Consider the following 26631-nt stretch of genomic DNA (forward strand, 5'->3'; position numbering starts at 1 on the left):
GTTTTTTTTCTGTGCATATTTCAATATAACAAATACCTCAGAAAAACATCCTTTATATTTTCCCCTCTTATCAGAATCATTCCCTTTGGCCCTCACAGAAAACATCTTTGGAGCTGGATCACATTTTCTATCCCTTTTATATTGTTTTAGTTAGCAAAAGTGGGATTTTTAGATGCCTCAAGAGTTGGATTCTGCTTATTCTCAGTAATTTCTGAGCCATATTACTGCATCACCTGTTGATCCTGGGGACACCCCACACCATGTGCTGCACAGCCCACAGTCCCTGGGTGGGGTGGCAACACTTTCCCTTTGGAAGCTACTCATTGTAGCAAGCCACAGATCATCCCCATGACAAGCAAAATGAACTGAGAACACAAAACAGGACCATATCACCCAAGCATGGTTTTTGCTTAGGCAAAAATACATTAACGTCTTTCCCTGATCCATCCACTGCCATCCTTTCTGTCACAGGGTTTTTCACACACATTTTTAACTGTCATCCTGGGTGCATGTTGACTGATGCCAATCTTTGCCTTTAGAATCAGATAGAAAATAGTTGGCCTTGAAGGAGTTATCTAAAGAGCCTTTTTACTTGAATGTCCATCTTAGGAGCTGCTTCGGAATGGGTTTTCACACACAGGTTTGGAGTCTTATGAAATAACCTCTGAACTAGTTAGCAGATAGACATTTCTCCTTGTCATTTGAATTATATTTTCATCTCCTTATGTTTTCATTTTTTCCATGGAGCATTTCACGATATTCAGTTTTATTTGTTTATTCATTTGTCTTTATGCTAGTTCATTCAGAATTCTCCAAGTCCTATTTTTGTGTTGGGGAAATATTGATCAGGTGCAGATGTGCTCCGTTTGTGAAATGGTCATTTATATTGGGTAGATGGAGAGGAAGAGAGGGAAAATAACACCATTTGCCTTCTTTCTACGAAGATGAGAGAGAGAATAAAGAAGAAGTAAGTTTCTGCTGTAGCTGGGACTGGAAGTCATAGATTTGGGCATGAGTCATCCTAAACATGTGATAGTCATGTTTTGGCATTTTCTGATTTTGACAAAAAATGTCAAAGCTTTGCTATTCTAAGTGATCCTGCAGAGTGACAAAGAAAGACTGTATTGAAAACTGCATTGAAAATTCAGTTATTTCTAGTTGTCACAGAGAGTGGCTGTGCAGAGGGCTGAGCTCCCAAATAACTGTGTGCATTCAGAGAACTGCATCTTTTCTGTGAAAACCCCAAACCAGAAATGTGCAGCAAAGGCAGCTAAGGATAAAAGTGTTTGCTAATGGCATGAGCCAAAATGCTCCTGCTGTGACCCTTTTCAGGAAGCACATAGACAAAATTTGCAGCTCATTGTTCCTAACAGAATTGTTTATGCAATTTTTGCAAGTTTATCCCAGAACATATACTGAAGTGGGCTTGGTGCTTTGCTCATCTGCAACTGCTGCATCAGTTTATGATGTGAAGAATCACAAAGGCACACTAGCAGATGGGTCTAAGCGTGTCCATGCCAGAAAATCAGCATGTGAAATGTTTGAATAAGATAAGTAGATAATTTGAAGGCCAATACAAGCCTCTTAGTATCCCCTGCTCAATTAGTTTTGAAAGTAAAAGCTGCTGTTAAGATGTGCTCTGTTTAAGGTACCCATGCAATTCAACCAATTCCAGCACCTCCAAGGTTTTCTGCAGCACAGAAAGATCTTGTTAACAAACTCCTCAGCTAAACTATGTTTTTAACTTCAGTGGTGTTCAGTTAATTCAGTCACGCAACATCTGTGTAACTTAGGCAATTTAGTAAACTTTTGGCAATTGCTGGATGTTGTTTTGGTTTTTGACTTGGCTTTTTATGTCTCTCTGGTTGCCAGAATGTATGAACCTTGATGAAAAAAAGTGTTAAAAACTTACCTTAAAAGAGAGTTTAAGTACCAGGTGGGTTCTCTGAAGAATCTAAAACCATCTGAAGGTTGTCCCTTAGAAATGAATAAACAACTTACCCAGCTACAGAAAATAATCTTTAGTTGTGGCAGTTTTGTCTTCCTTTTTTTTTTTTTTACAAAAAGACAAGTGTTATTTCACAATTTTCTATGATAAAAAATGTTTCTCATCCCAAAAAAACCTTTAACTTAGCTGTAGCTATTGCTTGAAGGAAACATATGCATATATTTGTATAATTTCAGCTGATTATATGAAGATCTTGATTTCATTGCAGGGGGGTTGGAATTAGATGACTTTTAAAAGCCCCTTCCAAATCAAATTATTCTATGATTCTGTACAGTCTTCTTTTAAAAAAGAAAAAAAACAAAAAAAGAAGATTTTTATCTCAAAATATCAAAAAAGCTGGAACTACCATTGATTCCCTTTTGCAATAACTGTAAAGTTTGCATTTGGACACCATGTCACAAGTCTGAAGGTTTGCAGGAGAGAGGAAAAGCATATTCTTTTGGCATCGGTGGCAATACGTATAAATCATGCCTCATATCCGATTTTAATAAAATAATTTCATTACCAGTTTATTCTTTTAAGGCACCATTAATTTTTTTTTCCAGTGAATTGCCTATTACTCACTTGAAGTCATTACATTTTTCAGGGAAAATCTATTTATAAGTACTCATGGAGCAAACTAATTGAAACATAATTAAAAAGAGACCAGAATCTTAAATAAATCACAGATACTTTCTTCATGGATTAAGCACATGAAGCAGGCAACGCTTCTTACAGAACTTTTCCAAATAGTCCTGTATTGCCATTTTACCATGGATATTGACTCCTGAAGACATGTCATCCTCTGAGGAAAAGTAGTATTTCAGTTCTGCTTGTAGGCAAGCGGAGAGTCCATCTCTGCTCCGGCTGGGGCTGGCCCCTGGCCACTGTGGAGGTCTCTGCAGCCCCTTGCCAGTCTCAGGCAGTGCCAGGGGTGCTTTGGCCTGGCACTGGCTCACACAAGTCACTGCACAATTTCAGCACGCAATGTTAAAAGCCTCCCACCCTTGCTTTTCATCTGGTTGTCATCTGCTTCAAATAATTTGAAATGGTAGAGTTCCTTGAGCTGGACTGGGGATAAGAGAACTCCCCCAGCCCTGGGAGCAGGCTCGCCATGGTGGCACAGAGGCGGCTCCCGACGGCACGCTGGGGCGGCACGGCCCAAAGGAGGAGCAGTGGTTTAAGGATGCTGGGAGTGATTGATTCCCGGGTATGAAGGCTGGGAAATCCTTCCCTGCAGATCCAGTCCTGGGATGGTACTGTCAGGATCCTGCTCTCCTCACAGAGGCTTCTTGGACTGTGCAGCCCCACCTTCCCACTGCCATTCCAAGCACAGTCCTGCCTAGGTCTGCCTGCCCACTGCTTTGGCATTGTAAGGACTGGTATTTAGTATTTTCTAGAATAAACACAAAAAATACATACTATTTGGTAAAAATATAAAATTTTAGCTAATTAATATGCTAACTGATTATTGTTTTTACTTAATATATTAACTCATAAATTTAGTAATTTCAGCATTTAGCTTTATTTGCTGCATTTCCCAATATTTTCATTGCCTATACACATTGCCTGAACACTCAAGTAAGTAACAAAGGCTATTTCAAACAGGGCTAGTTTTTGTAAACCAGCTAGTACCAAAGCCCGTCAGTAGCTTCCTCAACCTGCTGCTTTTCAGGGATGCTGAGCCATGACAGCACCCATTAACTTCAGGCCTAAATGTGGTGCTACTGTCCAACATGTTGCAGGTATCTCTCAAATGTTTTAGAAAAAAAACCTTTCCATAAATGACATGGTGATGCTGCTTTATAATCTGCTTACTCCAGAGCTGGCACTGAGTCCCTGGACACCAGATCTGCTGCTGCAGCCCTGTCCCTGCAGAACAGCTGTGTGAAGGCTACATGGTGCACCATGCAGGAGCTGATCATAACATCATCTCACTCCAGTGTAAGTGAATTCCTTAACAATGTCCCTTCTGAGGCTTGCATGAGTATACTCAAAAAGGTAGAAATAATTGCAGCATGTGTTCAAAATCTCACTGTCATCTAGAATGCCCTATATCTCCAGCTGTTCTGTTATTTTGTGCTCCTTATGAACTTAGGCTAAACAATTCTCTTCCTCTCCAGTTAATCCAACATGAACTGTCTCAGGCCAGTGTTGAACAATATTGTGGCTTTCCTTTCCACTTCAGATTGTCCTTGCTCAGCACCACGGCTCCTCTGTACAGCTGCATGTGCTGCACCCCTTCCCAGCACACAGCACGGGGTGTTGCTGGCAGAAGCTAAGGCACACAGTAAAATCAGAGTGGTGTCCACCAGGCACAACAGGGACAGTGGAGACGAGATGAAGGCAGCTGAAGCCCTACCAAAACACCAGTACTTACTGATTGACTCTAAAAATAAGGAGGTACTTGCAGGCAGGGGGGGAAAGGCTTAGAGAGAGAACCTGAGCCTGTGTGTGCTCAGGATCCTCAAACCATTAGAAGCAAGTCAGTCTATGATGTCACTGTACAGAGGTCTTAGGAACTGAGCCCATTTTCAGAATACCTGTGGGAAAAAAAAAGCTGCAAGCTTTAGAGGAGGCTATTAATTCTCAAATGTGTTTGAGAAATTGAAAAATGAGCAGGTAGACCAAATAATCTCTTCACTTTGTCAAAGCAACCTCTTATTTTCCTGTGATGCCTTGGGATTGCTTCACAGCACAGACAACATCCTTAGAAAACTTCAAATGCAAGTCACCCTGTGACTGAGAGGACAATCATACTTGCACTTTGCACCAGCAAGCTTATCAGTGGAGTAATGCTCAGGCAATGGGGAGGATTTGGGGATTAGAGATGTAGAAGAACCACGATTTTAACATTTTTATTGCTCAGAATGGATGTCAACAATACATGTTCAGCTTTTCATTCTGAGATCATTCAGAGCATCCAGTAAATGAAAAATAAAATCTTACACTGAAAAACATACACTTGTCAATGCTGAATCAGAAGCTGGCAATAACAACATTAGCAGATGTTTGGGTTTGGGTTTTTTAAATTCCATTCTATCTTCTATCTGATTAATTTGCTACCTGAAAAATGTCAACATGAAATTTTCTGGACTGGAAAAACTCCATCCATTGCAATACTAAATGGTAGCAATGACATATCTTCTTCAGTGGAATAACATCCCCTTGATGAAAATCAAAATGTCATTCAATCAGTTATTTAACAAACATAGGCATATAACTAAATGGCTGCAGTGAAATAATTTGAATCTATATTAATACAGATGTTAGAATTGGAATCTAAATTTTCTGTTAGTCATTTGTTTGGGCTTTTCTATCCTGATTTGTCTTCATTATACTAAGTAAATTACAACCAGAAATCCACACAACAATAGCATTGCATAAAAATTACAAAAGCCAATATACTGCATCTAAATTGGTAGCAGCATTGGAACAACCAAATAACATTAAAATATACATTCACATTTAATTCTGCCTTTTTAGAGGAGTAGGAAAGCAAAGCAGGAGGATCTTTTGTGAAACATGCTACTGATATCAGGCACAGGCCTAAAGTCAAAAGCAGACAGAAATGAGAAAAGCATGAGGTTCTCAGTAAGGGTGAAGAGACCATTCCCATCTACATCATATTTATCCCTTCAGCAAGCACATGGATTGCTTCCTTCTCCCCCTTCTCCCATTCTCCCCTTTTCCCATCATCTCATATCTGCCCAGCTAGGGTGTCTCCAATCAACAAAATCTAACTTTTCCCTTGGGGAACTTCTGTGCCATCAGTTAAGCCCCAGTGGGGTTTTCAAAGCCACAGATTTTGGATCACCACTGCCAAAGATCCACTGGTTTCTCTCTTTTCCTGGAAGTACACAGGGCTTCTCTAAGCCATGCAGATCCAAGGAAGGACATTTCTCTCCATCAATTAAAGGTGCTCTTGGCTAGCCAATGCATCTTCTGGCTGACCTCAACATCACATGCTGTCCTAGAGGGTTGCCCCTTGTATTGGGTAAAAATGTATTGTTTTTTTTCATTTGGGCTTTATCATCTATTAGAAGATGGTAACAGTTAAGAAGGATATTCTGCAGGAAATTTTTTCTTGCCTTAGCATAAGAGACCAGCATGACATTTTGTGAGATGACTTACATTGCTTTTTCACATTTACTGAAACATCACCTTACTCCATCAAATAAGGTAGTGTTTACTTATTCCCATTTAAAAATTCCATGCTGTAGGATATCCTGTGAGTGCTCTAAATGCCATTGACAAAAATTTAAAAGCACAATTTAAAAAATGCATCCAAAAATACCAGCAGCAGCATATTTTTCATACCTGTTCAAACTTTTAGCGAGATTAATTCTCTCTCTTAGGCATGCTTTGATCTTTCATTGCATTAGTCCACCAAACTGCCCAATAATTTCTGAGCATGTTTTGCTTTCTCCCTGTCTTATAATAATTTAGAATTCTTCAAGGAAAAATAGGTCTTTGCTCTGTTAGCAGAATATGAGCCTGTTTAGGCATTCAGTCACAATGGAAAGGGATGCTATCAAGGCCCCAGGCACGTCTTGCATCACTGGTTAAATTCATCTTTTGGTTTTGCAGCCTCCAAACTTCCTCCAGCTCTTCAGACAATGATAATCATTTTGACACATGATTTCAAGAACTTGTTTTATACCTTGACCAAAAGAGATCTCCAAGTTAAATGTGATCTTTTATCTACTTAAATCTGTTTTCTAAACTGGCATTGGAATTGTTTATCATACCAAGGCAGGCTCTCTGGGTGGGATTCAGTTGCCAGATGGATGTCTAGTGCCATTTTAGATGCTTTAGGGTTTTACAGCTAGCAATTGTTCTAGACAGTTTGGGTTTTGCTGCCACGACTGCTATTTGGTAGCTAAACCAACACCAGAAGTCTGTATTTAGATACCTGAATGATTCTTTCTGTCCTTTCCTCTAACATCATCTTCAGAGATGTCTGAACATCACTGTGAAGCTATTTTAACCCAATATCTCTGTATGGCTGTTCTCTTTCTTCATTGATCAGTATTGATCCACTTTATTATCAGCATGCCTCTGCAAAGGGTAAAAACCTGGTTAGAGTTCTCAGTGGAACTCTAACTAGAGAATGGTTACAATTTCCCTCCCTTATAAAATATATTCTTCTAAACAATATTAAAGTACCAGAGACCTCTTCATTAAATAAATGATTTACTACTAAACATCATAAAATCTATATAAAGTAACTTTTTATCTAAGAGGCTTGAAAGAATCATAGTTTAACACCTACCTAAATATATGATGAGTATTTCTGTAAGTTTCTACAGAAATTTATTTTCCGAAACCTCAATTATTTCATCAAATAACATCTCCTGATTCTAGAGAAGCATCACCTAAAATGAAAAAATCAAAGATAGTGGCTTAATTTTATATTGCAGTTTTTTCCAGGTTGCAATTTTAGAAATAAATTCCTACAATTTATAAAGACTGAGAACAACAGCAATGTTATCAAACAATATTCAGATAACCTCATGGCCTCAAGATCAGCTTTATTTAACAGCATATTTCTGCAGTAGCAGATGAATTTATTCTTAAATGAAGAATGGATAGACATTACACAGAGTAAAGTGGCAGAACATTGTAACTACTTGCATACCTCTACTTTCTAGTTGTGAAGAATTATTTGCAAAGTTAAATTCTACATCTGAAAGTAAGACTATTTTCTCCAGTAATTGGTGTTAGAATGGACCCTGCAGACAGAACTTAAATCAAGCTGCTGTTTTGCTGCAGCCAAAGACACAAACAGCATGTCTTGGAATGAGCAGGCATTTGGCATTACCTCCAGACTCAAAGAAAATGGAGTGTTTGCATTTCCAGAAATGCATAAATCACCCTTGCAACACCTGCACAAAAGTGAATGCACGTTTAAATGTACACCAATATTTAACACCATCTATACCAAACTACTTTCACACTTCATACTTTCCAAGAATAATTTTAAACATTTTCTTACATATTCTTGTAATTCATTATAATCTGCAGGATGCATGCATATTTTTAATATATCTAGATTAAATCACCATTTGTCCATACACATAGAAAATTTCAGATCAAGCTTCAGTGTGGCCTGGGTAGTAAGTAAGTTTTATGTGGTGCTCACCCATCAATATATATTCATAATTCAAAGTGATAATTTTATGTTTTTGTTATGGGAAAAAAATAAAAAGCTGAAGTTGTAAGCAGAAAAAAATATTGTTAAGCAGAAATGCAATTTAGTATAAGAATATACATTTACTTTAAAATGTACTTTCTAGGCTCATATCCAAAAGGCACTATAAACACATAAGTAGAGTGAGAGTATACATATGCTGGCAACTATACATATGTTTTAACACCTTGTCTAATTGGCAACCTCTATTATTTAATGCTCACATCTTCAAAATGGCATCTCTGCACCTACAAAATCCATTCAATCATTTTTGTTGCAATAGCAAATAATGCAAATCTGTAGTCATATGTGACTTTGTGAGAGTATTGATCACCTCCTTAATTAGCTGCATCTATGCTCTGTAGAATAAGGATCAAATATGAATAAAGATATTTGTATAGACAGCAAAGCAGTCAGGTAATTTCTCTTTCACCCACCCACCCATCTTTTAGAGGGAGATGTGGATGATGAGGTGATGATGAACACAAACCCTACACTTGCCCTGACAAATTTACAAACTCAACAGTGGAACAGGCAGTGAGTGAGTAGGACACAAGTCATGGGTTGATAAAATATATTCACTACTGCAAAACAGTGAAACTGCTATTTCTTATGCATAATGCTAGATTCTAGAGGAACTGCCACATACCCATTTCACTGAATCATAGAATCACAGAATGAATCATAGAATGTTAAATTGTTGGAAAGGACCTTGAAGGTCATCTAGCCCCAACACTCCCTGCCATAGACAGGGATACCTCCCACTAGGCCAGGTTGCTCAAGGCCTTTTCCAACCTGACTTTGAACAGTGACAGGATTGGGGCACCTACATCTCTGGGCAACCTGTTCCTAGAGGGGTGCCTGACCACCCTCAAAGTAAAACATTTCTTCCTAATATCTAATCTAAATTTCCCCTCTTTCAATTTGTACCCAATACTCCTTGTCTTGTCACTACAGTTCCAAACAAAGAGTCCTTCTACAGCAGCTCTGTAAGGGCTCTCTCCAGATACTGGAAAGTGCTGTGAGGTCCCCACACCAGATACTATGAGGTCCCCACACAGCCTTTTTTTTTCCAGGCTGAACAGACCCTACCTTCTCAGCCTGTCTTCATAGGGGAGGTTCTCCAGTGCCCTAATCAGCTTTGTGGCCCTCCTCTGGACTTGCTCCAAGAGCTCCATGTGTGTCTTATGCTGGGGACACCAGAACTGTACACAGTACTCCAGGTGGGGTTTCACAAGATTGGGTCTCTTCCTCAAAGTAATGCTTCAGATATTAGCTCAAAATAGATTACATTCAGCAAAACATCTGTCATGTAATGGTGGTTCATAGAGGTGGAAACATTCCCTTTTCTCTGTTGTAAAGTCATATTCAACATATGAGGGAAGCATGGAAGAAGCAGAGATGAGAGAGAACCGGGAAAACCGGTGAACCATGAGAAAGAGAGGACAAGCTCAGAGAGAAACATGAAGCCACCTCACTCCAGATCAGGCATGAGGTTTGGGGATCCTTACTGAGAAGGAGGCAGGCAGCATTTTTAAAATGAGATTTTTACCATAATCCCCTGAAAATTAGTTATAACTACCCATTTGTGGTGGGATTGATCTAAACACATCTGTCTCCAGTGAGAATAACAGTGTGCGGCAGAGCAACGTGAGCAGCAATCACAGTCAGTTAGGTGCACTATTCACCCAATTCTAAAGTGCCTACACTTGGTCAGAAGAATCTCATCTCTAATTCTGTTGACTGTGTTGGTCTTCCCAGTTACAGCCATCAAGACAGCTGGTTCAAAGTAGAAGTCTGTGTCCCAGCTCCACATTTAGTCAGATGACTGCCAAACCTGACTCCACTGGATCCAGATCATTTTTGAGATTGAGTAGTAGAGCAAGTCAGGGAAAAATCTGCAGTTAAAAATACAGCCAGAAAATTTCAGCAGGAAACAGAAGAGAGTCTTGGCTGTCTGCACAGAATAAAGGTGCCCAAGTAGGTAGGAACTTTTGGAGGCCACGGAATATCTTGCACTAATCCATGGATGACATTTCATGGGTTTTAAAATGCTAAATAAACACAATGTCATTTTTAGACTTGAATCATATTAGAAATAAATTTAGGTTTTTCTCCTGAACACTCATTGTCTTGGTCCTTAAAGTACATTTCCTAAATTTAGACTTTGCCATAGATGTTTGTGCTTATTAAGTGATTTAAAGAATAGTGTTAGTGCAGAATACAGAATTATCTTCATGATAACCTAAATATCAGAGTCATAATCTTTTCTCCTTCTGCTCCAATTTCTGGTCAGTTTGGGGAGTGATTCACTTTAAGTCAAGATGTTGCCTCATGCTGAAATCTTCCCATCCTTTACTCACATTGAATCAATTAACTTCTGCTCCCATGGGAGACATATGTTCCCTCTGCCTTTGGGTTCACACTTGCAGATTTATTGGCTGCTTGTTTCTTCTCTAACATAAAAAAAAGTATCATTTCAGTTTAACTGTGAGTTGCAATATTATTCCAAGATCTCAAAATCATTAAAACATTAATAAAATTGTTACAGAAAATGATGGAGGAAAAGAAGGAAAAAGGACAAGACAGATTTGTAGCAAGGCACAAAACTGCTGAATTTTAATCCAGGATATAAAAACACCCTCTTAGATTGGAACTCATTAAACAAGTCTCAGCAGACAAGAAGAATATGTGGGTATATATGGATATAGAAGGTTATATCTGTTCTGAGACAAACTGAATAAAATCCTTCATGGTCACAGGTACCCTTTGATTTCTCCTGCCATCCAAAAATAATGATTTTAATGCTGCTGGTTTAAAAGTATCACCAGAAAATCAGATGAAGAAGCAGATCAGTTGTTTAAAAGGGACAATATTCTCAAAGATTGAAAAACAACACAATTTAAATAGTCTTCATACACTTTGTATTTCAAAACTTCAGAAGACAGGCAGAAAACTCAGTCTCCAGTTTTACCATGTTTTATTAGTGTCTGATGTTCAGGTAGCAAAAAGAGTGATTGCAATGCAAATGGATAGATAGCTAAACTCCTATTATGTGCCCCAAAAAAGAGTGTTGCTCCTCTCCCTCTTTCGTCCTCTAATGTTATCATTATTATTTTATTAGGTGGAAAAAATCCCTCATTCAGAAAACACAGAATTATATCTTTATCTACTTGTCATTATCCTTTATTGTTATCTTTTCTTAAAGGAAAAAGAATTTTTCTAAATTAATAAAATTAATAAATTAATAAAACTAATGATAAATGTTTAAAATGTTTTTTTCTTAGTCTGATTTCATTTTTATATACCCATGTTAGAAGCTCTTTATTAATCCTTTGGAAGTATAACCATGGGTATTTTTTTCCCTGCAGGATTATGTCTTTGAACATGAAGAAACTGTTAGTCCCTCTGTTAATTTTTCATTTTCCACATTAATTAAAAACTTGTCCAGATGGCACTGCACAAATATCTTCCATGCAGATTTCTGGCTTTGAAATGCAGCTACCCACCTCAAAAAACATCATGTCCGTCTGCTTGGGAAAATAGCTCTCCATGGTTCATTTTATGTATAATATTGTGCGGGGGAGAGCGTGTCACTTGGAGTAAAAGGAGTGGAAATTCATTTCCAAATCTCTCACTCTCCATGAGAAACTCCACGTAGCTGTTTGTGAGTACCTATGTGTGTATACATGCCTGGATGCCTCAGAAGTAAGATTAACCAAAGAACTCCTATTACCTCAATATAATGTGTACATATAATTCTCAGCCAGGTGGTTGATAAGAACAGAAACCAGTAGCATCAATGTATTTGACATCTCTTGAAGCAAATTATTAAACCAAGCTTAATCCCCACCCAAAAACTGCCAGAAAACCACAAGCCCTCATTAGGTCTGACCTACCCACTCCTGAGGACTCTGAGAAAATGTACAAACAAATAAATCTTTATTCAAGGAAAGACAAAACAGTAATACATTTGGCATGCAGTAAGAACAAATCCTCCTTCCTTGCTCATCCACCACCAGATGCCCACTGTCCAGGAGAAGCTATCTATATGCAGGGATCTCTTTGCCCCCACAAGATGCCTAATCAGCCTGATCAGGCACTGCCCTGATCAACCCTAGGAACTCCCCCAGGGGTGCCTGGATCACTACAGTCCTTTTCTCGGCTCCTCCACACCAACACTCCTGTTCTGACTCCATTCAAGGAGATTTCACACCAAGGCATTTCTCACCAGACACTCAGCTATGCGTCCCTGTCTCACACTGAAATAAATTACATTGCAATGCAGAGAGCATTCAGGGCTCTGTAATGGAGACCTGTTTGGCCAGGATCCAGATCTTTGTTAAAAGTTTAAGTAAAAAATAATCTTCCTCTTTTCAAGAGTCAACCTTCCTACAAAGCTCAACCTGTCTGTGCTGGGTCCCCAGACACCGCCAGAGGAAGACTTGGTAATTAGCCAATGTGAACTAAGGCCTCTATAGTTTTGCTTTCTGCTTTTCACCGACTGTGGGATAGAGACATCTTTGTTTTCCTGAATGGATAGATAGATGTGTGTATGTATTTATTACAAAAAATATTGATTTCCCATAAATAATGTATTAGAAGACCTTCAACTGCTCAAGTGACTGCCTTTTTGTCATACTGTGCCTGCAGTTCTGCCTGCATGTTGCAGATTTTACTGTTGTTGCAGTTCTGTTGCATGCATAACATAGTAACCAGATAAAAATGACTCTGATATGTCAAGAACAGAAAAGTGTTAAACATTTTCTTTAGCAGCATGTGACTCTCTAAGACTTCTGTTTGTGAAGGAGCCAACACAGTGTGCTGTCACCATTTGAATATATGGCTTCAAAACCCACTGCAATTAAAAGCTTTCAGAGAGCTGGTTTAATATAGAGCATGACATCATATTTCCTTCCATGCCTTCTAACTAAAATAAAACCAAAACCATCAGGTCAGGTTTTATTTCTCACTATTGATTCCAGATACCTCTCTTAAGTTCACCCTTAAGAAGAATGTTCCTCCTTCTTCCAAGGCAATCAAAGGAGGACAGCAAGTAGAACCTCCTTAGGAATATGAACAGTGCCTACGTGACAAGAAAAAGAATGTTAAAAGCCTTTACCATATCTGATGAATTAAATGTTTATTGCTCTGTGGGTGTTTGGTCTGCAATGCCTGCCACTAACATCAATAGAGGTCTTGTTCAAAAACCTCTAGTTGCATTCTCAAAATTCAAGGAACAGGCTGGACTTTAAAGGTTTGACTGTTTAAAAAGATCAAATATTTTTCCTTCCAGTTTCAGTCTGATCATACTCCCTTGGAAAGTAAACAGGATCACATCACTGGGTGTCAGAGAGGAAAATGCATAGCTAGGTGGTCTCGCTCATTCATGTGGCCCTCTAGAAGGATTGCTTCTTGCAGACTATTTTGTAGCACTTCGTTCACTGCTTTTCAGTATTGTAGAAGAAATGCTGCCTTTGGAAGAGTCTGGCAGACCCGTCAGGGCCTGTATTACTGTGATTAGTCTTACTTTTCCCATTTGGTTTATCTACCCCAGGTTTTAGCATGTTGTATTCCACCAGGGTTTTTTACAACTCCTTGCAGACACTGTTCTAGAAGGAACCTTAACATTATTAGATAAGGAAAGACAGTAAGAAATCCTGGCCTGTTTACAGCTGATTGCAAAAATGCTATAGTGATTGTGATGGGGGCAAGACTAGACACATGGGCAAGGCTTTCCTCCACACATAAATTCAGCATGATAGTCAGCTTAAGGGACTGTGGAAGAGAGGAAGAGAAGGAGGACTTGAACTTTCTCAAATATGGGCAGCTATGGCTGCTAATTTAGATACAAATATTTCCACAAGCAATCTGCATGTACCCTAGCTTTGCTTCAAAACCCCACTAATACACCTTCCTGGCATGCTATGATTTATGAGCTTAAAATAGTTCTACGTCTCTCTTCCCTCATACCAGTGGTTCTCTCTTTAGGTATGAAGAAAAGAACTGAGTCCCCTCCTAAGTCACTGCTTGCCCTTTGGCTAAAACAGGTGGAATGAGGAACAAGGCTCAAGGCTTAATTCTTTTATCTTAATTTTGGTGCCTTGATTTTGGTTCTGTGTTGCCTGGATTGTAACAAATTACACAAGCTTCCTATGTTTCAGCTTCTTTGCCTTTAAAATGGGGATACTGATTTCAGCTTTTTAATGTACTTTATAGTATATGGACATAAATTGCTACCAAGAGAAGAAGGTTTTACTATTTTTTTTTTCGTTTAGTCTTTTTAATACAGGTAAATTCCACAAATTATCAGCATTACCTCTCTGATGTGAACACATCTTTGATGTTTCCGTTGAAGAGACTCTTTAATGCATGCTGATAATATAGAATCTCTGCATACTATTCCTGATAATTTCTATAAAACCTCATTCTGTCACCAGCAATATATATATTACTGAAGACTGTGTGTCCTTGCCTTGTCAGAAACTGCAGCCTTCACTTTCTTCTTTCACCCATAGTTTTATGTGTACTGCAAGAGCTAAGACTAATTTTTGTCTCCAGATTCAGTATAACTGCCCCCTCAACTTTATGAGTCAAGCTATTATTTCCTCATATTATGCTGCAGTCCCCTTTTATTTCTGCACTGTTCTCTAACCTTTAAATCCCTTGTTTAAAATCACCTTGGTGATTTGTTTATTTCTCTTCTAAGTGGCCTCACCTGGGCTTCCCTCCAGGGTAGTCTATTATCTCACTTTCCCTTTAAATACCTTAATTCTATAATTAGTATTTTTAGGTCTTTTTGTACAGAATAACAGGTGGACTACATCTCCCAGATCTGATGTGTGATCACTGGAGGTGATTCTGTCTTTTCCATGCAAGTGTGCAGGAAAGTGAAGAGAATAACCATCCAGGAAAACACCTGAAAAAGGCCATTACAAGAGTCAGTCATGTGCATGACAACTGGCACTCAGCAGCCACAGAGGGTTCAGGGCTGTAGTCTTTAATCTGTGGGCTGACCCAGGGAGAAACATGTCCTTTATGTCTCAGGAATGACCACGGTGGGAAAGAACTGGTAACTTTTGTTGCCATTGGTGACAGCACAGTGCTGGTACTTCCCCATCAGTGGTCAGAAAGCTGTGGTGACATGTGGCAATCCCAAGCCCACAGCAAGGAGGAGCTGTTTGGGCTCTGTCAAGGCTCCTTCACATCACACAGCTCAGTGCTCAGGGTTGCAGGGGCACACAGGGAGGCAGAAGGTGTCTCCTCCACCCCAGTGTCCAAAGCTTAGGCACACTCAGTAGTATCCAGGTACCTGGCACTCAGCAGCCAGTCTGTCCTGGGCACAGCAGGGCCAGCTCAGCCATGTCCCACTGTGCACCCTGAGCCCAGACTGCTGAGACAGAGCTGTGAGAGTCAGCAGGACACTAGAACAATCAAGCACAGTCAAGGACAAGACAACAACAAGCCTGTTGACCCAGGGGTGCTCAGGTGCTTGGGGATTCAGATGGGAAAACGTCAGAGTACAAGCTCCTGAAGGGGGAAAGCAGAAAGGGTGGTCAGGATCAACAGTAAAACCTGTGGTAGTGGGGTTGGCCAGAGTCACTGGTGTGGGCATAGCAGGTGGGAAACAGCAGCCCAGGGACATCCAGACCTGGCCCTTTCCCTACTAGTGAGTGCAGGCCAGTAAAGGCTCCACATGTGCTGTGCCAGGGAGGAGACCTCAGCCTGACAGCTCATTAATTCCTACCAGTCCTTCACTAGCTCCAGAGTGGGGCTACAACTACTGTGTCTTCCAAATGGTCAACAGGCCCTTTGCTCTCCAGATGATCCTTCGCTCCAAGACTGAGACTGACTTTTTTTTGTTCATCCTCAGGAGCTCTATATACTCAAACCATGATTTCATGTGTTCAGACATGAGAAGCACAGGGATTACATCAAGGATGTAATCTACTTGTGGCAATTCTGGAACATCATATTACACATCTATGGTTTCTTGTATCTCTGTAAAATTATTTACTTACTGTGTCTTTTATTAATGCACAATGGATGTGCATTTGTGAATCAACCAAAGCAGAATTAAATTGCTTTCATGTCTCCTTTTGCTATATTAATCTGTGACATTTATTGATCTGTAACAGTAATGTGCTTTAAACACACAGAAATGGTGAATTTTTATTTTCATAGTGAGTTGTCCAAATATTTGTTTGCTAGACTCAGAACACATATTCTCTAAGTCAAAAAAGAATTGTATCACTTTTTTCTTCTGCCATTTATATATAAACTTAGCTTTGCCTCTTCATTCCCGTCTATTACCTTCGTTATTTTTCACAGACCAGTACACAGGTCCATGGATTTCTCTAATAGGTTTTAAATTTTTCTTCAGCCCCATGTTATTGGCTCCCTAGCCAATTTACTTGACTCAACAGTATGATCTATCTGAGTGGAAATGGAAAGTTTATGCAATATTCTCTCTAGAATTCTCTGAATGAATTATTCTCTGAGCAACACTGGCTGGAGTGCCCCTTTATCTTAGAAGTTCTGCAGTCTTGCAACACTTGCACAAGGACAACTGGAAATGCAAGGTCCTGTGACTGTGCGAGGCAACAAATTGAAGATTTTGTGAAAACAAGATCATTTAAGAACTCTGTATACATGTTATAAGACGGGGAAAAAAGAATAAAAATGTTTGGGGGAATGCTTCACTGAGGATCCCATATAACACTGGAAAATTCTGTGAATTGTGATGGCAAGTAGAATATCTCAAAACCTATCCTCTACCAGACCATGATGGGATTCACCATTCAGAAAACTTGTTCCAGTTTTGCCTGATTCCTCTGAAGCCTTCAGGTCTGGTCAGGCCTTCAGTGAGACTTCAAACAGAAAGTGTGAAACAACTTTCAGTTTCTCACAAGCCTCCTTCCAGTTTTACAGTGACCACAGGTTACTGAGAATGGGAAAAAACATATAAATCTAGTTCACATACTCATTTATAGTTGGGCCAACGTGAAGAGAGCTTACAAGGTGCTCCAGAGCATGGTTTAAATTTAATTGCATGTATCTCAACTGAGACACCTTTATCAGCCGACTGTCAGGTTCCATATTATCACCATGTTGCTACCATAGCCCCACTCAAGTGTCTGAAAGGGCTGTATTATGTGGTCGGCTGCAGCAGAGAGAACAAGGCTCATCCACCCTGACAGTCTACTCCAGTCTTTTATTCCTGTCCCATTGTGTGTCCATCACTCTGGTTTTTAGCTCTACAGAGCGACTTTTTTCCTGTGACAAATATTCTTACTCCCATCCTTACTTGATTAATCTTTTCACCAGCTGTACTTGTGTTTGCAGAGTACACGTTGCTATGCATTCATTTCACCACCTCCACACCTCAGAGCATTGGCAACAATCACATTCGTTACAAGAAAATGCTGTTAACTCGTCGCAGCCAAAGTTAAGAAAATGAAATGCCAGTAATAGGAATTGTGACTAGACAGTGATTTTGCTCTTAGAGTGAGTGAATTGTACTAGCAAAGGAGACACAGCACCACATGGGAAGGCACATAAGAATAGACAACACTTGGTTTGACAGAGTTGTGGTTCTCTCTGTTTGCTCCACAGTTTGTGGGACTGCAATTATCAGCAACAAATTAATACACTTGCCCAACACACACTGGCACAAAATGGGGAGGAGTGTGGGCGGCAGAGCAGCAAGATGTTTTTGAATGGTTAAATAACAAGTAACTAAGGCTCTAGTAAGTGCTCAAGAGTACATGCTGTAGCTCTTGGGTTTTGAAGGAATCACAACATAACCATTTGTTGTGTGCAGACAATTTCCTGCCTTTGTATCAGCTGTCAGAAAGACAATACCCACCCAAGGACTTGGTAGGCTGTGCCAGGTCCCAGGAAAGGTGTTCACATTCTTCCAGGCTGCATTGCCAGGGTTGAGCACCACACTTTTTCCTGTCAGTCATTTAATTAAGATTTGTCTGTCAGATGGGGCAGGTACAGCTTGCAGTGTCAGTGCCTAATATCTGAATGTTCCTATCCTGCTAATTCCCAAATGGAAATGTACAATAGACTTAAAGAGAGTTTGTTTCTGTCTTTACTTTTACTTGAAACTACTTGAACAATTTACAGATAGGCTTTTTTGTTTCTTTTATTATGTTTTATTTGCTCCTTTATATTTATCTCAAAGAGGGCACTGTTATTAAAAAGCTCCAAGGACAGCCTGCACCATTTTCCCAACTCCATAATTTTCTCCTTACAATTTTTCATCAAAGGGTGAATAATACACTATTCAATGCATTGAAACTGCACTTTGCTAATGGAAACACTGCCTGGAGCTGCTTTGAAATGACATCCAAAGCACCCCAGAGCACTGAGCAATATGCGTGATGGGCACTCTGAGTGCCCTACTGTTGCCACTTCCTGGCGAGTAATTTTGACAGTCATGGGAGTTATTCCCACTAAGATTTGAACCTTCTGTGCTGGGTGTTTTGGGTCTCAGTGGGATATGTCTTTAAAACTGATGTGATTGCCTAATGCATTGCTTCAGAACTGGCAAAGAGTCCTTACAGAGAATCACCTTGTTCTCTGATGTTAGGCCAACTCCTTCAGACAGTCTGTGTTTGTCTCTTCTGGTTTCCCCAGCTCACTGTTCATCTTGAGCCTCTGCTTTCCTGCCCAACAGCCATGCAGGCAGGTGCTACTCACTTCTAATTCCTGTGTGCACCCTCATTTCAGCTCCATGGCAAAGGTCCCTCTGCCCATGCTTGCTTTTTGTCTCCCCAGAGCCCAGTCTTTCCACAACAGCACAGTATTCAGCTCTGATGAACCTTCAGCTCAGACTACTCCATACTTTATTTTCATATTCTAGTTTATCACTAACACTGGCAAAGGAAAAGCACTGGCAGGAAAACTCAGTGAAGGTTCATACTGAAAATGAAATGGTCATTCATTTATTATGTATTTTTTGGCAACAGTCTTTTTTTTAATAGTAGTTTATGCCGGCCAGAGGAAGAGCACGGACAATCTGCCAACACGGGTGAGCTCCTGAGATTTTCCAGTAAGTCTTGCACAGAGAGTATGTCCCTTGACGTCTCAGCTCCAGCAGTTCTCGGATCATTTGAGAATCTGATTTTATCTTTCCCTGGAGTAAGTCGTGAGCTCCCAAGACTATGGAAAACAACTCCGGGTGATGACTGAGCTAGACGCACGCATAAGGCTGCGGGGACGCTCCTCTCGGCCCCGCGCCAGGACCCGGCACTCGGAGGGGACAGTCCGGTGACTGCAGCCCCGGCAGCGGGACCCGCAGGCAGCGGCCGAGCCCCCGGGGGCCGCGGGGCGGGCGCGGCTCCGGGCGCTGCCGCAGCAGCGCCGCCGCCCGCGGACTACAGCTCCCGGCGTGCCGAGCGGAGCCCGCCCGCCCCGGCACTGCCCGGCTGGGCTGGGCCGGGCCGGGCCGGGCCGGGCCGGGCTGGGCCGCCCGGGGTCGCTGGGAGCAGCGCGGGCTGGGGCGCGGCCGGAGGCGGAGGCGGCCGGGAGGAAGGTGAGTGTGTCCGTGTGTCCGTGTGTCCGTGCGTGCGTGCGGGGCCGGCGCCGTGCCGGGCAGGTGAGAGCCCCGCGGGCAGGAGGAGGAGCAGCGGGAGGAGGAGCAGCAGCAGGAGGAGGCGGCGTGCTCCTGCCTGCCGGGGATGCGTGTGTGCCTGTGCGTGTGTGCGCGCCGCTCACCTCGGTATCGCTCGGGTCACTCGGTGGCGGGTGGATCCAGCTGCTCCCGGCGCCGGCGGGAATTGCTTTTCCCAGCGCGGCCGGTTCTCGCTGAGGTCCCGAGAAGAGCGTGAGTGAGCAGCGGCTGTGAGCGATCACGTATGTGCTATAGACGCACATGTGTTTCCTTCGCATGTAACACATTTGTCGGGCTGCAGGCTTCGCCCCGTGACACCGGGCGGCCTCGAGGGGGATGGGGCCCAGGCGAAAGGGGTAATAACGAATTAATTGCAGATGAGAAGTAATATCCGTCTTTGAGTCATCAGCCTTTGAGGCATAATTTCATTCCAAAAGCTCTTAGATGGATGGTAGATCTTGTGTAGGAAAGCACTGCTTTTCCCATAGGATTATCAGATTTCCACCGGAGAATACAGATCCTGGATTATTGAGCTACGTGGGCTTTGCGTGTTTCTTTCTAATTAGTCTGTGAATCTGAGTGTAAAATTCTTTATTTGGAAGGGGGGGATGGGAGTTATATGCTTCTAAAAAGAACAGACATATCTTTTTCTCTGACATTTTACAGTTTTTCTGGTTATCCCGTGCTCTGTGCATACTTACTGCCTTAATTGGATAGTGGTGTCAAAGGTTGATTAGATTGCCTAATAGATTTTGGATCTGCAAGAGGATTGCAGTTTTAAATGCGTGGTTAAAACAATCATGTTTGCCGTCTCCCCTCAAACAGTTGAGAAGAGGGCTGATGTATTACATTTGCGTTATCTTCCCTTTGGTTTATTAATGTATCGTTGTGAGGTTGTCGGGTTCGGTTTTGTAGTTGTTGTTTTTCCCCCTCTGCTATTTCATTTGCAGACTGAAAAGAAATGAATGTCAGAGAGGATTTGTTTAATCATTTAACAGCTGACACAAGCCATGTCCCTAACAAAACGTTGGTGAAAAAGTGGTGAAGAAGATTTCTGGGATACAGCAGCGCCAGTACTGTGAAGCCGCTTCTGCAGGTCAGGAGCAGCATTTGCTGAAGGATGCCGTAGCCCAGGAGGTGAGGCTCGTGGGGACGAGGTCGATGGCTTGCATGGAGCTTCTCTACCTGGCCGAGGAGAGCAGACAGGTGCCCTTGGGCACCACTACTGGCTGGAACCTGCCCCCCCATCCCTATGAGCAGCAGCAGTGTGAAGGGGGTGAGGTAGACCCCAGAGCAGCTGCTGCTGTGGCCGCCCTGCACTGTGAACGGCACTGCAAGCCCTTGCAGAGGAACCCTGTGGCTGAGCCCCCCCTGGGACCCCAGCCCTCCTCCCTGGGCACCTCGCCCCAGGAGCACCCTGCACCCTCCAGCACCTCCCAGCCCTGCCACCCAGCCGAGCGCTTGCCCACGGAAGAGGATGGAGGGAAGAAAAAAGCCTGCTGCTGTGCCCAGGAACTCGAGACATCGTTCACCTATGTGGATGAAAATGTAAATCTGGAGCATACAAGAAGTCCCCCCACTCCTGCAGGTGGCCAGGATGCCCCCCTGCAGCAGCATTCCTGCAGGGAGCTGCCACCCGAATGGGTGCATGATTCTCCTTCCCTGGTCTCTGAGGAGGACGATGCTGCCTCGGAGGCAGCAGCTGGGAAATCCGTTGACTATGGATTCATTAGTGCCATTTTGTTCCTGGTTAGTGGCATTTTACTGGTGATAATTTCCTATGTGGTACCCAGAGATGTGACTGTGGATCCCAACACTGTGGCTGCCCGGGAGATGGAGAGGCTGGAGAATGAGAGCGCAAGGATCGGTGCTCACTTGGACCGCTGTGTTATTGCTGGGCTGTGTCTCTTAACCCTGGGGGGCGTGGTGCTCTCCAGCCTGCTGATGATGTCCATGTGGAAAGGGGAGCTGTACCGGAGGAGTAGGTTTGCATCCTCCAAGGAGTCTGCCAAGCTGTATGGATCTTTCAATTTTAGAATGAAGTCTGGAGCAAATGATAATATGCTTGAGCTGTCGTTAGTTGAGGAAGATGTGCTTGCCATAGATAATTAGTGTGGTCATGATTTTTAAGGCAGCATTTCTACGGGAAAATATGTTTCATTAAAGAAAGCAGATGCAGCTAAAGATAGCTGCTGATGCAGTTTATTTGTCTGACAAGAATGGTGTTATCTTAAGCTCTATAATCAAATGTTTGCAATATACGCGTACTTGTTGTAAAGGGGAGCTGTGCCAGATGAAATGCAAATGATATAAAATAATGAAAACCACTGAATAAAAAGAGACTTGTGATAAGTAGGTTCCTCAGATACTCATTTATCCTAATATAAAACATTCCATTGGTGTCTTGCCTATATAATTTTCTTATTACTCCCATATAGAACAAGAAAGACCTTGACACTTTGGAAGCTGTTAATATTTGAAGCCTGCAGGATTATTAACAGTCTATTTGACAGAATATTAAGAAGCAGGACCAATAATAAAATAGCAGGGCTAATATTTCATTAAGAGATGCTTTTTTATTCTTTAATTTTAAGCAGATCCCTTCTCTTCAGTTAAGTGACAGCTATGGGAAGAAAGAACACCACTTGGTCATGGCTGGCCACAAACCTCACATATTTTCAAACAATTGTACAATTAGTGATGATTATTTAAAATATAAAATAAGAGGCACAGGGCAGGAAACCACATGGCTCATGGTGCTGGTAGGAGACAAAAGGCTCTTTCAGCTTGAGGTCAGTGGCTCCATTTCAGTTCAGATTAGCAATGATGGATAGTCATTAACTTCTGATAGCTATAGTGACCCATATAAAAGAAGTTTAGTTCCTGGTGGACAGATGTCTTTGTATGAAAACTGCCATAACATGAATTAACAGACCTCTTGTGAGGAGTCTCAAAAGACCCAAAGACTGAAAAAGCATGGGGATGCTGAGGCTGGACACTTCTTCAGTACATATGCCAGAAGAAATTTAAGCTCAGTGCAGGGCTTTGCTTATACTGAGGCTGTCTGCATCTTGTTAGTCCTTTTTGAAACTTCAGTTTTATGTCACTAGACTGTCAACCTTCTTATAACCAGCAAGGAAAGGTCAGGAAGGAGCTTTCTGAGACTTGTTCAATAAAACCCAATTTATTTGTAAAGGATAAATCATCAGGAAATACAGAGGTTAAGTATCAGGCAGTTTACTGGCTGACAAGAGACTCACTTAATATAGGGGATGGTCAAGGGTACATGTTGTTATTAATCTCAGTTCTGTAGCACTGTAGCCAAAAACCTGTACCACTGATGCTATTTGCTTTATTACCAGCCAGTTTCTGGGGAACATTGATGTGTTCTTGCAGTGCTGGGAGTATCAACAAAAATTGTTCTGTGCCCCACTGTCAGTTCTTACTGAGCAATAGTTAATACATATATATATATATATATATATATATATATATATGTCTTGTTAATAAGTGTATGTCTGTTATATGTATGAAGAGCCAAACATGGATGAAGATCTCTGTGCAGTCATTCTGACTGCAGTCTTACAAGAAACATGTGCTTCACTATGACAGCCTTCTCAGTTGTGAGTTAACTCTAAAATATCAGGAATATGCATTATTTTTAAAATACTTCTTTTCCCACTGTGACACACAGGAGAAGAGTTCTCATGAGAAGGTGGGAGGAGATTTCCTTTATGCTCCCTTTACCCAGCACACAATATGTGGCAGCACGAGGGATGTCCAAAATAACAAGTGGATGGCAGAAACACGGGTTCCTCTCAGAGAGACCAAACACTCTTTTGCCACTTGGTTCTTTTTCTGCTTCTCTGGCTGTTTTTGTCAGGAGACAAGTGCAGCACCCAAGTCTGACTCAATTAGTTCAGTTCCTCGTGCTTGCTGGCATGGATGCCTGTGACAAGGGCCCAAGGAGCTGTCCTGCTCCAGATTCACACCTTTGGTCAGTAAGTTCCATAGTGTGGTACTCGGGATTTAATGCTGGCCCTGCAAAAGAGATCCTGCTTCACATGTTCTCTGCTTCATCTGCAGATTGTGTAATTAAATGAGCTGCCTTATTAGAGGGAGCTACTGCCTAGTAAATGATTCTCCCAGTTTATGTCATGATACACAGTGTGTTCACAGGCAGTAACTCAGCAGTGACCAGCATCTCCAGTCATCTTTGAAGAGCTTACATTCTTCTGGCTGTGTCATCAGAGATCCCTAATTGAATCTCTAGGATAAATACATTAAATGTCTTATATCTGGAAGCTACCTCAGCCTGTTGTGATCACTACAAGTGAGGAAGGAACTAGCTTGAGAACCTGGATGCAGAGCAGGAAGGTTCCTCTTTTGCTGACCTTGGCCAGCAGGTGAGGTATGTGGACACAGCCTGCAGAGCTTGACACTTTTCTCAAGGTGGGGAGGTGGGAACAGCCCTTCCTCTCATCCTGTCCTCATCCTCATCTTGAGGATCCTCATCATGAGGATGGGAAGGGGCTGGCCTTCCCAGGGAAAGCCATGCCAAGCAAGAGGGCTAATGTTGCTGACCTGGGGTCAGCAAGGTGGTGTAGGGTGGGGAACGGCTGTCTTGGGGGATGAAAACCCTTTTGCCTGCCTGGGCCCTGTGTTCTCACCTACGTGACAGAAGCTTTAAAACTGAGGCTGGTGCTTTTGAGAGCTATTATTTTTATTTTTTAAATTATACATATGCATGAAATTGGAGTACATTCCATTATTGCAGAAAGATGTCAGCTTAAGCAGTACGGATCACAGATTTCTTGCAGGAACCATGACATGCCTTAATGCTGATTATTAGCACTAGAAAAAGGAACGCTTCCCTGACTGTCAGTATGTTATTGTCAAGTGAGAGGTTTTCTGACACTTGGTAAAATACCTGTCACAGATCATGAACCTGCAATACTTTAATGAACCCTGAAATTTTCCCTGAGCATTTTAAGGAAACATTAGTCAACCTAATAATCTAAATGTACACTGCAGAAGTGTGAGGAGTAATAAAATTTAAACAACAGGACTAACAGAGTTTCTTTATTTTAGTGTGTGTGCTATGAAAGAGGTGAAGGAAGGCCTTCAGAGCACAGGAATTTAGCAGATAAAAGCGCTCAGGACATTTTTCTGATCACTTTAGAAGTTGCAGCATGACGTGATTTAGCGGTGCAGTATAAAACCTCTGGACTGTCAGGTTCTTGTGCTGTGAAACCAAACACAGACAGAAACCAAAGCACTTGCTGTCTGGTGGCTGATGGTGGAAATGAATGTATGAGCCCACTGGCCAGTGGACAGGCCTTCACAGCATTCACCTCACATGAGAGGGTACCAAAGGGCGAGGCCAAGGGATGTTTATTGCCCCCTCATGCACCCTCGCAATTTGACTTCCCCTGCTCGAAATTTAAATGCTTTAAAGGTACGAATGGGAGAAGAATTGTTGGTGTATTTTCACTGCCTGGGATAAAGTTGTCTCCATTTGATTCACTGGAGAGCTTTCTCCTTTTTTGGGGAACTAAATTTTGGCATATACTGAGTGGGTTTTAGCTGTCCTTTAAACATCCCGATTCTGAATATGGATTTCCAAGTACCCTGGAAACAGAACAGGATTTGTGCCCTTAGTCAGTTTATTTCTGACCAGCCCCAGCTGCCAGATATGACACTTTCCTGATTTCTACCTCACGACACGTCAGCTGGCTGGGCCCAGCCCTGGCCTCTACCGTCCCACTGGGGCTGTCCATGCTTCCCTGAACTGCGGGAAGGGAGGCGACAGCTGCCAGTGTCCGGCTCCCTGCTGCTCCGACAGCTCCCTGCTCGCCCGTGTTCTCAGTTCCCTTTTCTCGGTCACCCGCTGTGGCTGAGGCTGGACATTGGGAGCTGCGTGGCATCTGCTGGGGATGCTCATCAGAACAGAGGCTGTCACTGCACCGTCCCAGCCCACACACTGCGGGTGCCCAGCATGTCTCCCACCAGCCTCGCCTGCTCCTGCCAGCCTGAAGCTGGTCCCGTGGCAGGAGCCCAAGGCTCTTCTAGGAAGCTACACTGGGTTGTTGCTGGGTTTTTTGTGTTTACAATTTTTTAGTCTATGTAATTCTTTTAAAAATCTGTCTGCAATGAGTATAGAGTTTACTGACTAAGAAAACAACTGGTTTAATTTTGTAAGACTCTGACTCACAACGGGGTGAAACATCACAGTCCATCAAGAGCTGTTCAGTAGTGCATTTGATGCCTTATTACAATCGTAGCCGTGTTCTGTACAGAGTCAAAAATAAAAGTCTGTGAAGCTGAGCACTGTCATTGTGGGCCTCTTTGCTCTTTGCTGATTCCAGTGATTGGCTCTTCCCTCCATGCCATGGATGCTGTCCCAAGTCCTCAGCAGCGTGGAGCCCATGTAGGCAGCAGGGCCACCTGGCAGAGGCGGTGCTAGATTGAGCTGTACCAGTGCACCAAGCCCATCCCCAGCTCACCCCTCCATCGTGTCCCTGCTGCTCGTCCTTCCCAGACAGAAGTGCCAAGCAATGCAGTTTCAAAGCCTGCTGCACTCGTGTCCCACCCAACTCCACATAACCAAAACAAAAAAGAGAAAAAGTGGGGGGGGAGCAGCGATGGCTATGTGAGCAGGCAGCTGGGGAGGTGCTGTGTCAGGAGGTGGGTGTTGAGCCCCTGCTCACCATCACCCCATGCATGACCACTTCAGTGTCACATCCTCACCTTGGCCCAGCTTGGCCATGGCTAGGGCAGGAGGGCAGAGAGTGCTGGGCCCAGCACCAGCCATGGTGAGGATGGGTG

The 26631-nt window shown here is 42.3% G+C and overlaps 1 protein-coding gene across 4 annotated transcripts; it reads left to right on the forward strand.

The window, feature by feature from the left end:
• The first annotated feature begins 19735 nt into the window (after nt 1–19735).
• Nucleotides 19736–22155, forward strand: TMEM74 (transmembrane protein 74). 4 transcript variants are annotated; one of them, XM_068182937.1, is made up of 2 exons: nt 19736–20045; nt 20754–22155. In XM_068182937.1, exon 2 carries the CDS (start codon nt 20965–20967, stop codon nt 21913–21915), a length of 951 nt encoding a protein of 316 aa, XP_068039038.1. In that variant the 5' UTR covers nt 19736–20045; nt 20754–20964; the 3' UTR covers nt 21916–22155. The 4 variants fall into 4 exon arrangements, with proteins under 4 accessions (XP_068039038.1, XP_068039031.1, XP_068039048.1 ...); XM_068182930.1 differs by having other exon boundaries at nt 20802–22155; XM_068182947.1 differs by having other exon boundaries at nt 19736–20016; nt 20802–22155.
• The last annotated feature ends 4476 nt before the right edge of the window (nt 22156–26631 follow it).

The sequence above is a fragment of the Anomalospiza imberbis genome, chromosome 1 (assembly GCF_031753505.1).
Source record: "Anomalospiza imberbis isolate Cuckoo-Finch-1a 21T00152 chromosome 1, ASM3175350v1, whole genome shotgun sequence".
NCBI classification, from domain to species: Eukaryota; Metazoa; Chordata; class Aves; order Passeriformes; family Viduidae; genus Anomalospiza; species Anomalospiza imberbis.